Source organism: Rhinoraja longicauda, chromosome 28, assembly GCF_053455715.1.
Source record: "Rhinoraja longicauda isolate Sanriku21f chromosome 28, sRhiLon1.1, whole genome shotgun sequence".
NCBI lineage: Eukaryota > Metazoa > Chordata > Chondrichthyes > Rajiformes > Arhynchobatidae > Rhinoraja > Rhinoraja longicauda.
The window spans coordinates 16,432,978-16,451,441 of NC_135980.1; the positions used below are offsets into that span (position 1 = coordinate 16,432,978).

General features: G+C 41.4%; 1 protein-coding gene across 9 annotated transcripts in view; it reads right to left on the minus strand.

The window, feature by feature from the left end:
• eps15l1a (epidermal growth factor receptor pathway substrate 15-like 1a) overlaps positions 1 to 18,464 on the minus strand; it is a 207,958-nt gene that overhangs the window by 151,522 nt on the left and 37,972 nt on the right. For all 9 annotated transcript variants that reach the window (XR_013549081.1, XM_078423955.1, XM_078423948.1 and 6 more), the window contains 6 exons: positions 18,126 to 18,191; positions 16,452 to 16,577; positions 12,835 to 12,894; positions 10,322 to 10,552; positions 4,987 to 5,141; positions 1,966 to 2,122 (listed from right to left, as the gene is read on the minus strand). Coding sequence is in view for 8 of the 9 variants with exons in the window: in XM_078423955.1 (XP_078280081.1) it covers positions 1,966 to 2,122; positions 4,987 to 5,141; positions 10,322 to 10,552; positions 12,835 to 12,894; positions 16,452 to 16,577; positions 18,126 to 18,191 (795 nt within the window). In the remaining variant the exon portion in view is untranslated. The remainder of the gene's footprint in view (positions 1 to 1,965; positions 2,123 to 4,986; positions 5,142 to 10,321; positions 10,553 to 12,834; positions 12,895 to 16,451; positions 16,578 to 18,125; positions 18,192 to 18,464) is intronic.

Sequence of the window (18,464 nt, forward strand, 5' to 3'; positions counted from 1 at the left end):
ATTGGTGAGACAGCATTTAGAGTATTGTGTTCAGTTCTGGGCACCATGTTATAGGAAAGATATTGTCAAGCTTGAAAGGGTTCAGAGAAGATTTATGAGGATGTTGCCAGGACTAAAGGGTCTGAGCTATAGGGAGAGGTTGAGTAGGCTGGGTCTCTATTCATTAGAGCGCAGGAGGATGAGGGGTGATCTGATAGAGGTGTATAAAATCATGAGAGGAATAAATTAGGTAGATGCACAGAATCTCTTACCCAGAGTAGGGGAATCGAGGACTAGAGGACAGGTTCATGGTGAAAGAGGAAAGATTTAATAAGAATCACACAAAGGGCGGTGGGTGAAAGGAACAAGCTGCCAGAGGAGGTAGTTGAGATTGGGACTATTCCAACGTTTAAGAAACAGTTGGACAGGTATACGGAAAGGACAAATTTGGAGGGATATGGACCAAACGCAGGCAGGTGGGGACTAGTGTAGCTGGGACATGTTTGCCGGTGTGGGCAAGTTGGGCTGAAGGGCCTGTTTCCACACTGTATCTCGCTGTGACTCTATGACTAAATTAATCTTATCTGATGTAACGGTACACAAAAGCATGACAATTTTAGGCCCACCTTACTCACCATTCCCTCTTGGAAGGGGGGGAGGGGAAGGGAGGATGGAGGGAGGGGGGAGAGGGAGGGGGAGGGAGGGTGGTGCGGGAGGGAGATGGGGGGAGAAGGGGGAGGGGGAAGGAGGGAATTGGGAGGGATGGGGGGAGGGGGGAGGAGGGGGCAGGGGGGGAGGAGGAGTGGGGGAGGGGAGGGAGGGGGAAGGGGTGAAGGGGATGGGGGAAGGACGTAAGGGGAGGGGGAGAGGGAAGGAGAGGGTGCTGCACTAATGCAAGTGAGATTTGGACCCAACGGGTCCACTTGGTCTAGTATTAATATAAAACACTGGTTAGGTTGCACTTGGAGCATTATGTGCAGTTCTGGCTGCTGGACCAATATTAATTTACCAATACCAATAATAATCCAATATCAGTACACACAACAGTAAAAATGTGATTGAGTTGGAGAGAGCTGCAGAGGAGATTCACCAGGATGTTCTCTGGATTGCAAGATTTTGGTTAGGGATTGGATAGGTTGAGTTTGTTTTCCTGGAACAAAGCATGCCGAGGTTTGACCTGATAGAAATATACAAGATTATTAGAGGCACAGTTCGGGTAGTCACAAACATTCCCCCTATGCAAGTTATACTCAAGGTTATCCTCTGAATCAAGGTATCAAAAACAGTTCATAAAGGATTTGAGACCCAGGTGTCAAATGCTGAAAACAAATTTCAAACATATTCAAATTCCCATGATCTTTTCCAAAGTGTCTGATAAATCATGGGTTTCTTTTAGAGATTAAACTGTTTAGCCATTATACTGCTGAAATTATCTCAATGGACTTCACAAAACACATGTACATTTCTCCATCCCAAACTGTTCCTAATGCTTCCAATGACAGTGACTCAGAGCACAATGCCAAAATGTTATATAATTTCAGTACAAACATTAATTTGTTGGGCTAAAATTATGTTTGGATCAAAGTTCAAATGAACAGTGACGGAACCTTCTGCAGCCGTCAGTTAGCTACTGAATTCACAGCTGAATTAGATGTAGTTGAACTGTTATTGCCTAGCTGTGACCTGAATCTAGACTTCAAACAGAATAATAGATTATGCTGGGTTCACATCTCTCTCCCCATCTCAACACACGATTAATTAGAAAGAAACAACATTGATTAATTAGAAACAAACAACATCACAATTGATTAGACCTTGATGTTGTTCGCTGATAGTTTGTCCTTCCTTGTATTTTCATGTCCCATACAAGGTATTTTTTACCGAAAACAACTGCTCTAAATTATGGAATTTACCAGCTCTTCGTGATAGGTTTACAGCAAAGTGTCTCTCATTAACTCCTATATCAGGGTATGGTCAGGTCCTTACCGATACTGGTGTAGTCCTCTCTGATGGTGGGATCATTTCTGGGGTAAGCACCTGCGGAGGGTCAGCCCCTTTGCTGACCTTTTGCTGGATAAGATACATTGCTAAAGCAAACTGTTCCTTGTTCAGTTTCCCCATTTGCTTTGTATCAGCTAGGGCCCTGTTGGAAAAGAGTTTATTAAATAAATGTTGTCTCAACATTGAAACACTAAAACCATTATTTTTAATATCATAATAAACTATTAAAGGAAGCTTTAATAGTTTAACAGCTGTTATATAGCAATAATATAATTTCAATCTAGTTCTAGTCTGCAGGGACAAAAACAAAACGGAACACACAGGTAGCAGGAGTATAGCAGCTCCAATTTCAGATGTATGGCTGTGGAATCTTAACTCCCTATGATTATAAATGAAGAAATCAAAGACAGTCGCCACTGTGTTGCTGCTGGAAATCTCTCCATAGTTAAAGGATTGCAGAAACCTGCTAGCAATCAAAATTCAAAGAGCACCGTGGATAAAATTCACTTGTATTCAAACCTTTTCAACATCTCAAAAGCCCATTTTGCAAAAATAATATTCAAATTTATAGCAGTGATACAAAGAACTGCAGATGCTGGTTTACAAAAAAAGACACAAATTGCTGGAACAACTCAGTGGATCAGGCAGCATCTCCGAAGAACATGGATAGGCAACTTTTCGGGTTAAGGGTCCTACCAGGTTAATTCCCGGGCTGGTGGGACTAACATATGATGAAAGAATGGGTCGACTGGGCTTGTATTCACTGGAATTTTGACGGATGAGAGGGGTTCTTATAGAAACATAAAATTCTTAAAGGAATGGACAGGCTAGATGCAGGAAAATTTTGTTCCTGATGTTGGGGAGTCCAGAACCAGGGGTCACAGTTTAAGACTAAGAGGCAGGCCATTTAGGACCGAGATGAGGAAAAACCTTTCCACCCAGAGAGTTGTGAATCTGTGGAATTCTCTGCCACAGAAGGCAGTGGAGGCCAATTCACTGGATGTTTTCAAGAGAGTTAGATTTAGCTCTTAGGGCTAAAGGTATCAAGGGATATGGGGAAAAAGCAGGAACTGATTTTGGATGATCAGCCATGATCATATTGAATGGAGGTGCTGGCTCGAAGGGCCAAATGGCTTACTCCTGCACCTATTTTCTATGTTTCAGACTGAAGAATGGTCCTGACCAGAAATGTCACCTATCCCTGTTCTTCAGAGATGCTGCCGGACTCGCTGAGTTGCTCTAACACCTTTTGTCTTCCAAAACTATGACAGTTCTAGTCAGTGGATTTCTTTATATATATTAGATTTATATATACAATGATTTTGTCATTGTATTTTGTCAAGTGAAGGTCATCATGGATAACTTAATATTTTAAATAAAGTAAAATGTTAGAGTTGATAGAAATTATGACTTCTGAAGTAAAATAGACGACACAGTAAATACTCAGCAAGTCAGGCAGCAGGTGCAGAAAAAGAAATGGTGGTAACATTTCAGGTCTTGATCTTTCATCAGAATTATATTTCATCATTTAAATGAATTGCTGAACATATCTAAGGAGCTGAATAGTACATCTTTCCTATTGAGTGCTATCAAGTTAATTAACTGAAGATGATTTTACCTCCCATCAGCGCTGGGTGTGGGCCTGGGAGGTAAAATTGTAAATGCCACTCATCCAAATGAAAGAAACTCAACACTTCCAAGTCAGAAATTGGGAACTTGCTACCCCACACACAGTACCTCTATATTGGCAATGTAATGTTTGTAATACATATGCCATGGATAATGTCCTTATAAGTCCATGCAAAGGCGGCCTTGTGATATACCATTATGATGCAATTACTTTAACTCAGTGCTTTTAGAAGCCATCAGTGAGTCTGCAGCCCAGAGGCAGATAAAAGCATTGATTAAATTTGCCTCTGCTGTCGGTAAATATGCATGAATTGTTTTAATTACTGCCATTAATCTCAAAGATTCATTTCACCAGTTAATGGCACTGAAGGAATACATAAGAATCTTCAGTTTAACATACATTAACTAAGGTCTCTAAAGTATAAGACCATGACCTGAAAATGTGTGGGGTTGTAGACAGCGAGCACAATTGTCTTAGAATACAGCATGATATTGATCAGCTGGAAAGGTATGTAGAGCAATGGCAGATACAATTTAAACCTGACAAGTATGAAGAGATGCATATTGGAATAAGAGAACATATACAGTAAATAATATGGCCTAAGGGAGTATTGATGAACATAGGGATCTAATGGTACAAGTCTACCTTTGTGTCTACCTTCAATTTAACCCAGCATCTGCAGTTCTTTCCTACACATTATGGTACGTCTATTGATCGTTGAAAGTGGCAGCACAGAGAGATAGGATTGTGAAGGTGGCAAATGGGATGCTTGACTTCATCAGCAATGGCATCGAATTTTAAGAATTTTAAGAACACTTTAAGAAGAAAACAAATGTGCAGGAGAGGATGCAGGGGAGATTCATCAAGATGTTACATGGGTTAGAGTACTTTGGTTAAAAGGTGAGATTGGGCAGGCTGGATTTGTATACTCTGGAATGGAGGAAACTGAGGGGTGACCTAATACAGTTCTGCAAAGTTATGTGGGGAACTGATGGAGTAGATAATAAGAATCATTATCCTTTGGTGGTGGTGCCTGAAACAAGAAGTGAGTAGGTTTAGAGGGGTTTTGACGGGGGGAATCTTTTTTTCATCCACGTAGAGAAAGTGGTGAGGCCAGTGTCCCTCAGAACATTTAAGAAGCATCCAGACAAGCACTTGAATCACCAAGCATAGAAAGCAACAGACCAAAATGTGGGTAAATAGGTTTAGTCGGCAGGGACATTGTGCGGCGAAGGACTGTTCCTGTACTGTACTGTTTTACGTTCTCGTGCAGATTTATACAATGGTCACCATGGACTTGGTGGGCCAAAAGGTTTATGCTATGCGACACCACGACATCAACTAAGCCACTTGTCATGTGAATGTATGTCTCTTACCATATATGAGCCAAGATGTTCTGATGAAGTGCTGATTGCATGAAGATATCTTTTACTTCCAATCCACTCACATACCCATCCATATCCAAGTCTATTTTGAGAAAGATGTCATCATACCGCATCTTGTCATTAGTTGGCACAACCCAGTTTATTGGCTGCAACAAACAATGGTTTTGCCAGATCACTACAATATAATCATAGCGCAAAAGTAATCCAACATATAGAATCACAAATCAGAATCCTGACTTCAATCTTCAACTCCTCTATCTACCGGCAGTATGAAGTATCTGAAAGGATAATATTCACATTATTATATGTGTTTGTAATGGAAATGATAATAGCCATGAAATCACACAAATGTGTACAAATAAGAAGCATAATCCAGTTCAAACCCTATTGATTTCAGATTCACAACTGGTACTTTCCCTATTGTGCAGTGAAGAACTAGTTACAGATTTATAAAACATGGCACAGGGGTCTTGGAACAACAGAAATTAAGATCTGCTTCAATAGCACACTCGTGTGGACAGTTTGAAAAGAGCTTTGAAAGAGCACTTGGAGTAAAGCACCGAAAGACGGATTAGCTGCAGAAAGAAAATACTTTCATAATCAATATGAGAATAACTGGAAACTACTATCTTGGGAAAAGCATACTATGAACAAGTCAGAGACAAAAGCAGAGATCTAATTAAGCCTTTGTTGAATAAGGAATACACAAAGTCATAGAGCGATACAGTGTGAAAAAAGGCCCTTCGGCCCAACTTGCCCACACCGGCCAACATGTCCCAGCTACACTAGTCCCACCTGGCTGCGCTTAGTCCATATCCTGCCAAACTTGTCCTGTCCATGTACCTGTCTAACTATTTCTTAAATGTTGGGATAGTCCCAGCCCCAACTACCTCCTCTGGCAGCTTGTTCCATACACCTACCACCCTTTGTGTGAAAAAAGTTACTCCTCAGATTTCTATTAAATCTTTTCCCCTTCACCTTGAACCTATGTCCTCTGGACCTCGATTCCCCTACTCTGGGCAAGAGATTCTGTGCATCTACCCGATCTATTCCTTTCATGATTTTATACTCCTCTATAAGATCACCCCTCGTCTTCATGCGCTTCAAGGAATAGAGACCCAGCCTACTTAACCTCTCCCTGTAGCTCAGACCCTCTAGTCGTGGCAACATCTTCGTAAATCTTCTCTGAACCATTTCAAGCTTGACAATATCTTTCCCATAACATGGTATTCAACACTGAGCACAATACTCTAAATGGAGTCTCACCAATGTCTTATACAACTACAACATGACCTCTCAACATCTATACTCAACTTCATTTTTTTTTTTCAAAGACTTACCCAAAGAAGTCATGAAATTAAATTAATCAAAAATATTTCAGTGTGCACATGCCTAGCAACAAGAGCATTAATATCACAGCTCAAAAAGAAAAAAAACAGCATTTAACTCAGGTCTCGAAATGAATTGCTAGAATGAGCAGTGAAGTAGTAAAAACTAAGGAATTATCCCAACACTTATCAAAATATTTACAGAATTTTTAACATAGTGTTCTGATTTTTTTTCTCCTGATCAATCACAACTACACGATTCTGTACGGAGCAAGTCATATCTGATTAACCTGATTAACCAAGGCCACATATCAGAAGCTCACAAGAAATCCTGTGATGAATGACTGAAGGAACGAACCACCTTTCAAATTACCTGTCTGCCCACCCATCACCTGCCTCATCTAGGGTTTCCATTAGCCATCTTAAACCCCCCAGAAATGGACTGGAGATAATTTATCCTCAAACATGAGGGACTGCCTGAGGAGAAGGACAGGGGAGTGAGCAAGTTATTAATGTACATTTCAAGAAGGCTTTTAATGTAATGTACCTCTCAAGAGACAGTTAGCTACAGCTGAGGTTCATTGAATGTGACACATAACTGTTGACATGACTAGGCATCTGGTTGAGCAACGGGAGATAAGAGAACGCGTTAAATGTCAGATTGGCAATCAATAATTAGTGGACTGATTGTTACTCAGGCCTAAATTATAGTGTAAGAAGGAACTGCAGATGCTGGTTTAAACCGAAGATAGACACAAAAAGCTGGAGTAACTCAGCCGGGACAGGCAGCATCTCTGGAGAGAAGGAATGGGTGACATTTCGGGTCAAGATCCTTCTTCAGACTGGTTAGAGATAAGGGAAACGAGAGATATAGACGGTGATGTGGAGATAAAGAACAATGAATGAAAGATATGCAAAAAATAATGATAAATGAAACAGTTTGTAGGGTGAAATTGAGGCTAGTGTGACTTGGGTGGGGGAGGGATAGAGAGAGAGAGGGAATGTCGGGGCTACCTGAAGTGAGAGAAATCAATATTCATACCACTGGGCTGTAAGCTGCCCAAGCGAAATATGAGATGCTGTTCCTCCAATTTGCGTTTAGCCTCATTCTGACAATGGAGGAGACCGAGGACAGAAAGGTCTGTGTAGGAATGGGAAGGAGAATTGAAGTGCCCAGCAACCGGGAGATAAAGTTGGTTCACGCGGGCTGAGGGAAAGTGTCCTGCGAAACGATTGCCCAGCCTGCGTTTGGTCTCGCCGATGTATAAGAGTCCACATCTTGAACAACGGATACAGTGGATGAGGTTGGAGAAGGTGCAAGTGAACTTCTGCCTAACTTGAAATGACTGTCGGGGTCCCTGGACAGAGTTGAGGGAGGAGGTATAGCGACAGGTGTTGCATCTTCTGTGGTTGCTGGGGAAGGTACCTGGGGAGGGGGTAGTTTGGGTGGGAAGGGATGAGTTAACCAGGGAGTTGCGGAGGGAACGGTCTCTGCAGAAGGAGGAAAGAGTTGGAAATGGGAAAATGTGGCTAGTGGTGGGATCCCATTGGAGGTGGCGGAAATTTCAATGTGTTGGGGTGGAAGGTAAGGACTAGGGGGACTCTGTCTCTGTTGCGACTTGGGAGATGGGGAGCAAGGGCGGAGCTACGGGATACCGAGGAGACATGAGTGAGGGCCTCATCTATGATGGGAGAGGGGAACCCCCATCCCCTAAAGAATGAGGACATCTCGGATGTTCTAGTATGGAGCACCTCATCTTGGGCGCAGATGCGGCATAGACGGAGGAATTGGGAGTATTTCCAGGAATAGAGTCTTTGCAGGAAGCAGGGTGGGAAGAAGTGTAGCCAAGATAGTTGTGAGAGTCAGTAGGTTTGTAATAGACGTCAGTCAATAGTTTATTTCTTGTGGAGACTGTGAGATCAAGAAAGGGGAGGGAGGTGTCGGAAATGGTCCAAGTACTTTTTGTGCAGGATGAAAATTGGTGGTGAAGTTGATTAAGGCCTTCATGGTGGGGGATGGAGGCGTAGAATGACTGAACGCCCAGAGTAAAATTGAGGGAATGGGGGCTCGGAAAGCGGAAGTCATTAAAGAGACGAAGGGCATGTGAGGTATCTTGGACATAGGTTGGGAGAGATTGGACCGGGAGTGGATAGGATGGAGTCAAGGTACGTGGAAATCATATCCGTGGGACAGGAGCAGGCAGAAGCAATGGGCCTGCTAGGGCATGTGTGTTTGTGGATTTTGGGGAGAACGTAAAAACGGGCTGTGCAGGGCTGGGAAACGATAAGGTTGGAGGCTGTGGAAAGCAGACAGCCAGAAGTGATGAAATCTGTAATGGTGTTTGAGATTAAGGCCTGGTGCTCATCTGTGGGATCATGGTCCAAGGATAAGTAGGAGGAAGTGTCTGAGAGTTGTCGCCTGGCCTCAGCCCGGTAGAGTTCAGCGCGCCAGACTACCACGGCACCTCCCTTGTCGGCGGCTTTTGATTATACTGTCAGGGTTGCTGCAGAGTGAGTGGAGGCTGTACGTTCAGAGGGGGCAAGGTTGGAGTAGGTAAGGAGAGTGGAAAAGTTGAGACGGTTGATGTCACGCCGGCAATTAGAAATAAAGAGGTCTAGAGAGGGTAGATGGCCGTTCTGGGGAGTCCAAGAAGAGGGGGACCGGTGGAGACAGGAGAATGGGGTCATCACTGGGTGGTGAGGATTACTTCCCATAGAAAAAGGCACGGAGGCGGAGGCGACGGAAGAAAGGCTCTACGTCATGGAGGACTCGGAACTCGTTGAGGAGGGGGCGGAGGGGAACGAAGGTGAGGCCTCTGTTGAGGGCAGACTGTTCCGTATCAGAAACGGGGAGGTCAGGGGGGATGGTGAAAACACGACATGGGTGGGGGTTGGGGTCAGAGGAGGGCCGAGGAGTGGACAAAGGCCGAGGCGAGAGCTGGTGGGGGGGATAGTCGGTGTACAGGGAGGAGGGGGGTGTGAGAACTATTGTATGGCTGGGGTGTGGTCGGAGTAACCTGGTTAAAAGAGGGGGAAGGGGAAGACCCATCACTGCTGACGTTCCCTGTAGGAGGGGGAATCAGTAAGACCCAGAAGAGTCAGGCCACATGCTGTCGGAGTCTGCATCGTGGAGGTTGTGGGTCTGGTGCTGAGCCTGGAACTCAGGTGAAGCGACGGCTCCAGCCCACTGGTGGGCGATGGAGAGGTGAGGGTCGGCGGAGTCGCTGATGGAGGCCCGTAGGGGGCAGGAATAGAGATACGGGTCAATCGCTGCAGCATCAGTGGCCCTGGGGAGATAGTGAAGGTTGGCGACAGCAGTGGCAGTGGCCCCAGGGAGGCGGTGAGAATCTGCAGTTGCGGCAGTTTCGGTGGTCCGGGCCTGGGTTCAGCAGGGAAGGCGGTGAAGGTCAGAGAGGCGGTGGATGTTGGTGCTGCTCCTCGTGACCGAGCAAATGACCCAGGTTCAATCCCAATCTCCAGTGCCGTCTGTGTGGTGCTTACACATTCTTCCTGTGATACCACGGATTTCCTCTGGGTGCTCCAGTTTTCTACCACATTCCAATAGCATGTGGGTTTGAAGGTTACTTGGCCACTTTAAGTTGCCCCTTGTGTGCAGGTGAGTGGGAGAATCTGGGGGAAGTGGGGGTGGAAGGATGGCTAAGGTAATCATGGATGCAGGAATGTGGTTAGGTTATAAAAAAGCTATGATCTCAATGAAAGGTAGGACAGGTGTAATAGATTAATACGGACTAGTCGGTACTACTTCATGGAGTATCATCACAGATCAGGCAGATATCCTATTTCCAAATAAAAAGTTTTTGATTTTAATCATACTATTGTGGTGAGAAAATGCATTCAGTAGAGAAAAAGACAGACAAATCAAAGAGCTGCTCTTATGATGCCGTATGGAAACCTGAATCCATATACTATCACCACAAAATGAGCTGTGATAATAAAGAAAATATCATCAAGATGCAAGAATGATTTTTATCAATCACCTGTTTGATATGCTTTGGAGAGATGCTCCCCGCACTATTTAAGCTGTTAATACTACCATGTGATGGAGTAGATTGCAGGCTATCTTTAGGTGGAGGACTGGCAGGTAAAACTGGCACAGAACCAACGAGTGATGCTCCTTGCTTTTTCCTCTTGGATGGTGGCAGAAGTGTAGACGGTAGAGCAGGTGGAACTGGCTCCTTCTCCAAGGCTCTGTAAACAAGGTGCATTGCCTGCAAATGTAACAAAGGGACATGCTGTCGATAGTTCAGCAGTAAAAGCAGTTCCACGTTTGGAATCTGACTGTAACTTTTAGATATTACCCCCTGTTTTCATCAGTAAATATCTATTTAGTATATTTTTTAATTCAAACGTTATGCTTTTTAAGGCGAGGTATGGCACAATTGGAAAATTGAATATCCATCCCCACCTCTCCATTAATAATTACTAGTTGGTAGAATTATTGGTGGAATATTTGGTACTTTGTCTGCCTAGAACAATGCAGCACAAAAACAGACCTATTGGTCCACAATGTCCGTGCCGAACATGATGCCAAAGACCATCTCATCTACCTGCACATAATCCATATCCCTCCATTCTCTCCATATCCATATGCCGATCTAAAAGTCTCTGAAATGCCATTATTGTATTTGATTCAACCACCACCGGCAGCGCATAATTTTATATACTTCTACCTTTTATTACTTTTGATATACTTTTATATACTTCTATCAGATTTCCCCGCAACTTCCAGCGTTCCAGAAAAATTGTCCCAGTCTGTCCAACCACACCCTGTAACTAATACCCCCTAATCCAGGCATAATTCTGGTGAACATCGTCTGCACCCTTTTCAAAGCCTCCCCATTCTTCCTGCAATGAGACAACCAGAATTGCATGGAACATGTCAAATGCGGTCTAACTAAAGTCCTATGAAGCTGCATTATCACTTCTTGACTCTTATATTCAATGCCACGATCTATGAAAGCAAGCATACCATAAATTTTCATTCCCAATCTACTTGTGTTGCCACTTTCAGGGAGTTATGGGCCTGGACCCCAAGATCCCTCTGTGCATTTACATGACACAATATAGTGGGAACCCTTAAACAATAAAATATTACATCAAAAGAACCATAGTATATCGGACCGAATTTGCTGAAGAAATAGCAGAAGCTAACAGTACTGAATGTTAATTAAACAAAATTTGAATAGCAACTTCGCGGACTGTACATACATTATAAAAATGAGAATAAGGAAGTCTGAGAGGCTCTCTCTCTCCCACCTACAAGACTTTCCAAGGCACCAACTCATTGGGTATCTGGCGGAAGTGGGGCGCAGTATGACGGGTGCCTCAGTCCGCTATAACTGAAATCCATTATAGAGAGGCCCATTGTTGCGAGGGTTTACTGTATTCTATGTCAATAAAACGCAGTTAATGTTTTATCCAACTATTCGGAAATCCTAATGAATCTGCCTCATTAGTTGCCTTTTTCCACTCTTCTTTTAAACTAACTGGGTTCCCTCGAAAATTTATTCCACTATGTAAGATCCTGTGTTGCAATATAACATTCAATTGGCCAGAAAATGGGCTGATCTGGAACCATCAAAGTACTGTGTATCAGAAACATTTACTGTACATTAAACAGCGCCTCAGAGTAAGCTGTCACCAGAAAACGTCAGAACCTGACAATTTTCATCTTAGCACCCCCTCAACAACACAGCAAATCTTTATTACTCTTAAACAAAATCCTATCACACAAAATTAAGTTTAACAAGTGGAGACCTCCATTCTTTCAGCTATCAATTATTGGAGGTTTTTTTAAAGTGATGGTTCTTAATTCAAGTCTAATTCATTTATTTTTCCCTCACTTTATTTTGTTTAATGAACTTTTGTTAACATTGATTTCAATATTCTAACTGTGACTTACCAATTCTTCACAGAATCTTAGAACAAAGCAGAGTATGCCATAAGGGGCTTTAATGCTGCTTTTTAGTTTACACTATTCTTTTGGAAAATTTCCAAACCTGTCTCAAATGCAACCCCTGATTCCAATAATATGCTCCACACAACTTTTGGATCCCCCACCCTCACCCTAAGAATAATCCCTATCATTTCACACGTTCCAACGGTCTGTAAAAATAATATTTCCTTTTGGATGCACACACATATATGAACTTTCAATCCTAAAACATTCAGCAAGTTTATAGACACAAGGAAATTCAACAAATGCTGGAACTATTCATGCATCATTCAAGAGAAATTCCAGACATTCCTATCACCAAGCATAAATTCAAACAGGACCAGAGTTTCAAGGCATAATCTACTGACAGATTGTTGTTCAAAACCAAAAATACAAAAAGTAAAGAGACTGAAATCGGTTACAGAAGAGATTTTTGTTTTGTTTAGATTAATCCCTTTACAGTGGCTTTGGATACAGTAATTATTTTAAAGCCCCTATTTGAATGTAGCCAGCAGTAGCCACTCCATATGGCCTCACAAATACTTCAAGACTTACCACAGCAAATTCATCTCTGTCCAGGTGGCCATCCTTATCAACATCACTAAGGTCCCAAACCTGATTCAGATAAAAAGATGACAGGAAATTAATCCCAAGGGATTAAACCAAGTTTTGCCTTAACTATAATTTAGCAAAAAGATTAGAAGAAATATATCTTAAAAATCAAAAAACTGAAGATGCTGGAAATCCACAATTAAACAGAAAATTCAGGAAACACCACAGATTAGACAGTGCTTGTGGAAATAAGCATAATTAACATTTCAGGTCCAAGATCATTTATCAGAAATAAATCTCAAATCATAGCATAGGAGATATGTACACTGCCATGACCCAATCATGTCCAATCTTGCTTAAAGTGCTCAATCAAGATTGAACGCTTCTCAAAATTCTATTTCAACCCTACCTCCCTATCGTCTTTTACAGTTGGTCAAAGGGCAGCACAGTGGCACAGCGGCTGAGTTGCTGTCTTCAGCGCCAGAGACCCAGGTTCCATCCTGACTACGAGTGCTGTCTGTACCATGTGGGTTCTCCTCCAGGTATTCCTGTTTCCTCCTCTACTCAAAAATTGTACAGCTTTGTAGAGTAATGGCTTCTGTAAATTGTCCCCAGTGTATGCGGTAATCACTGGTCAGCACGGACACAGTTAGCCAAAGGACCTGTTTCCACGCTGTATCTCTAAAGTCTCAAGGCTATGCCATCTAAACTGTATTGTGGGATGAGTGCAACTGAGAGAACCCTCAGAGCTACAGCTCTGTAATTGTGAAAGCTTGTTATTTGATCCACCACACTGTTCAGATAAATGGAACATAATACACAAAATTAGATCAATTTTAAAGTAACAAATTCCACCAGGTAGTTCTCCTGAACAGAGTTCCTTTTTTTTCTTCTTCATATCATCATTTAGTTAAGGTTCAGGTACACACAGCAAGTTATATGGTTAAACTTTGTCCTAAATTATTGGCCACTCACTTAAGCGCTTTTGACCAGAAGATACATTTTTGATAATAGTTTGTTCTTAATTACAAAATATGTTCTTTCAACCATGTGATCATAATAAAATATTTCATAAAACCAACAATTAACAATCATCAGTGATTCTTTACACCAACTAGCAGGAATAAGTTAATTTCTAGGAAATAACTGCAAATGCTGGTTTAAATCGGAGGAAGATACTGTGCTGGAATAACTCAGCGGGACAGACATCATCTCTGGAGAGAAGGAATGGGTGACGTTTCGGGTCGAGACTGAAGAAGGGTCTCGACCCGAAACGTCACCCATTCCTTCTCTCCAGAGATGCTGCCTGTCCCGCTGAGTTACTCCAGCACTTTGTGTCTACCTATAAGTTAATTTCTGTTGTGTTCCAATACATTTTCAATTAATTTGTAATTTGATATTATTGTTTGCAAGACGAGTTCCCCATAATGGGAAATGTTCCAAGTCCATAGTGGGACTTCAGACTGGTTTCTTTGTCATATTTGTAAAAATGAATCTTTTACTCTGACTGGATTTTGTTCAAAGAATAGCTTATGGTTTACTTAATGATCTGTGATATTCCCATTAAGAATCTAACTACTATCAAAGTTAGAAACTTTAGGAACTAATTTTTGTTAAAATATTGAATGATGTAAACCTCAGTAAACAGGAGCATTCTTAAGAACATTATATCCTTTTAATTGAACTTCAACTGTTTTTTCTGTGTCTTCTGCTTCAGTATGCAGCCTGGTTGCTGCAACACTTCATCATGCTGTTCTGATTTTAATGAAAGGTGTTGCCATAATGTAATTAATATTGCAACTAGCGCATTAGATACATTCCTAGAAAATGGAGCACTAAACGAAACGGCGCACCGCAGGGGCAATAGCATAAAAGGAGATGCGAGCCTGATAAATTATTTTTAATCTGAGATATATACAGTACTGTATATTGTAATGTATATGATGACTATGGGTAATAATAAATAGTCTAATATAGTAATAGAACATGGAACAGTACAACACAAGACAGAATCTTCGGCCCACAATGTCTGTGCCGAACATGATGCCAATACCATCTCTTATTTATCTGCACATACTCTATATCACTCCATTCCTTCCATATCCATATTCCTATCAAAAAGCCTCTTAAATGCCACTATCGCATCTGCCTTCAGCGTGTTCCAGGCACTCATCACCCTCTGTATTAAAAAACTTGCCCCACATATCCCCTTTAAACTTTGTCTCTCTCACCTTAAACCTATGACCTCCAGTATTTGAATTTTCCATGCCAGGAAAAAGGTTTTGATTGTCTACCCTATCTATGCCTCTCATAATTTTATATACTTCTATCAGGTCTCCCCTCAACCTCTGGAGTTTCAGAGAAAACAATCCAAGTCTGACCAACCTCTCCCTTTGCTACAGAGAGTATGTAGCTAAACACACTAAACCAGGCATCATTCTGGTAAACCTCTGCATGCTTTCCAAAGCCTCCATAGGTTTCCTGTAATAGGCTGACCAGATCTGCAAGCAATACTTCAAATGTGGCCTAACCAAGTCCTATGAAGCTGCATCATGACTTCTTGACTCTTACATTCAATGTCACGACCTATGAAAACAAGCATACCACAAGCCTTCTTTCCCAATCTACTTGCCACTTTCAGGGTGTTCTGGACTTGTATGCCAAGATTCCTCTGTACATTTACATGCACAGAATATTTTAGCCGTGATGAGGCGACCAGAACTATCACAATACTCTAAATGTGCCCTGCCAATGTTCAATAAAGCTCTATCATGACTTTCTGACTCTTAAACTCAATGCCTCAACCTACGAAAGCAAACCCACCATAAGCCTTGTGTAGGAAGAAACTGCATATGCTGGTTTAAACTGAAGATAAACACACAATGCTGGAGTAACTCAGCCATATAGGCAGCATCTCTGGAGAGAAGGAATGGGTAATGTTTCGGATTGACACCCTTCTATCTTGACCTGAAACGTCACCCATTCCTTCACTCCAGAGATGATGCCTGTCTCGCTGAGTTACTCCAGCAATTTGTGTTTACCATAAGCCTTCTTCCTACTTTATCTACTTGTGTTGCCACTTGCAGGAAGTTATGGACTTGAACCCTGAGATCCATCTGTATATCAATGCTGTTAGGGATCATGCCATTAATTGTATACTTTTCCCTTACATTTGACCTCCCATAGTGCAATGCCTCACTGTTGCTTGAATTAAGCTCCATCTGCCATTCTTTGCCCATTTTTGTTGCTAACCTCGATCCTGCTGTATACTTTGACAACCTTCCTCACAGTCCACATCTTCAACTCTACTCCCCATTCATTGGCCAGCTCAACAATGTTATTGATGACTGCTGCAGGCTCCACCGAAACAAATATAGGCACTCTTGCGGGTTGTTCAAACATACAAATTTTGACCATTTTTTCACATTTCTTTTTGGACAAAAGAAAGCTTGAAATTGAAGGAACGCTATAGCAGAGTAGCGCAATGCAGGGTAGCTTTAATCAAGATATTACTGTATTGATGTAAACAACATCGATCTCAAATATCTATATTAATAAATGCAATCTCAAATCTACATTTACAACAAAAAATGGTTGGATATAAACTGTATCATGCTCACCCTTCCCAAGACATCAAGAGGTAGGTTTGAGTTTATCAACACAGGTTTGACCTTGTCACCTGATAGGAGGCCATTTGATGGGGACAAGCTTTCAAAAATTCCATCAAATTTGGCTTTTTCTTCGGGCTGTTGAGAAGGAGTTAAGGATAAGTTAGCCCTTCATCTTAATGAGATGCTTAAAATATTCAATCCAATATTTGGTTTTGAAAGTTTGGATTTATTCCACAATCATTACTTTGTTTCCAATATGGTTATTAAAGAGCAAATCTTTTGTTTAGGTACCTTTCAAATGTTTAACCATTTTGATAGGTTACAAATGCACCATGCATAATACAGTATGTTTTCTTCTATGATTTTTCATTAATATTCAAACTGTTCATCTTATCATCTACTTGTCTCCACATTACAATAGACAATAGGTGCAGGAATAGGTCATTCGGCCCTTCGAGCCAGCACCACCATTCAATGTGATCATGGTTGATCATTCTCAATCAGTACCCCGTTCCTGCCTTCTCCCCATACCCCCTGACTCCGCTATCCTTAAGAGCTCTATCTAGCTCTCTCTTGAAAGCATTCAGAGATTTGGCCTCCACTGCCTTCTGAGGCATAGAATTCCACAGATTTACAACTCTCTACGAATAAGTTTTCTCAATTATATTCAGTGACAGTGAATTAAAATTGTTAAAGTACTACCCTTTTATTGCTCTGCACTATAACTCCAAAGCTTTGCAGCAATGTATCCACCTTAAAAATAGTTTTAAATTATAATGCATTCTCATCTAAATTGGATTAAAGCTCACCCCTCAGCACAATATATCAAATTATACTGTGTTCATTTAATGTTTTCCAAAATGTAGGGATTAGCTGCCATGCTGCATTTCTAATGTATTGATTTTAATTCATAATTTTCCATTTTTTGGGAACTAGTTTAATTAGTCAGATAAGTTTCATAATCCTTCTAGTTCTAAGTATCTTATCTCAGTCATTTTTCTTCCTTTTTTTCTCTAATATATGGAGATATTTTCAAACCAGTTATCTTATTTGTCTCAGGTCCCATTCCCAAATTCTAAACAATCTGAGTTAAAAAAAAAATATTTCCCCATTAGATTTATGAATAATTAGAGTAATGATGTCACATTTAGTGACACTTAGTTTAGGGAAGGTTTTCCCTTTACATGCACCCAAAGACCTCATGCAGATCATCTTAATTTTCTTGGTATGAATTTTGAAAATCCATTTTCATATGACATCGTTTCAAAGAAAGGAAGATAATGAAAATTGTTGGCACAAAGTTAAGAAATCTATGATACATCTTGACCCTCGTTCCTCAAACATTGCTCTCCTTAAATTTTCATCTGACACCAATTCGGGTAAAGATTTAAAGGTAGAATAAAGTTCTCTTACTCATTCAAACTTTATTACAACACTCTTTGCTACATTATTACATTACTTTATTTCCCTTCTACCAGACCTTTACTAGGTGTCAAGCTGGAGCAGCTATTTACCATAAAATCCTTTCCGATTCGAAACACAGTTGAGACTAACCAAATTATTTTCTCAAGGGTCCATTGCAGAAAGTGAATACCAATACATCCAATCTGGATTGGTTTTACACTTTATAAAACCTAACTCATTCAAATCAGTCAAAATGGTATGGTCAGCTACCCAACTCACCCTTACAGCCCAGTGCATGTCTGAAGAGGGAGAGGGCACTATTAATAAGGGACTGTTGCTGTCATGCTGTAAAAAAACACAAAAAGTCAATTAGTTAGTAAACCAAAAAATGGAAAGCTCCGAGAGCGAGTTCTTGCAAAAAGTCACACATTCAAGCACTCGTACCAGCAATGAAATGAAAAATGAAAATTGCAGTGGAAATTGCTTTTAGTTCTACAACAAATTCATCTTTGAGATTAATCATCCTAGGCCATTAATAAATTACCACCCCGGCCATGGGGGAGTTTTAAGGGGGGTTGAGGGAGGATGAAGTGGGTGAGGTGGGGGGAATAAGGGGGG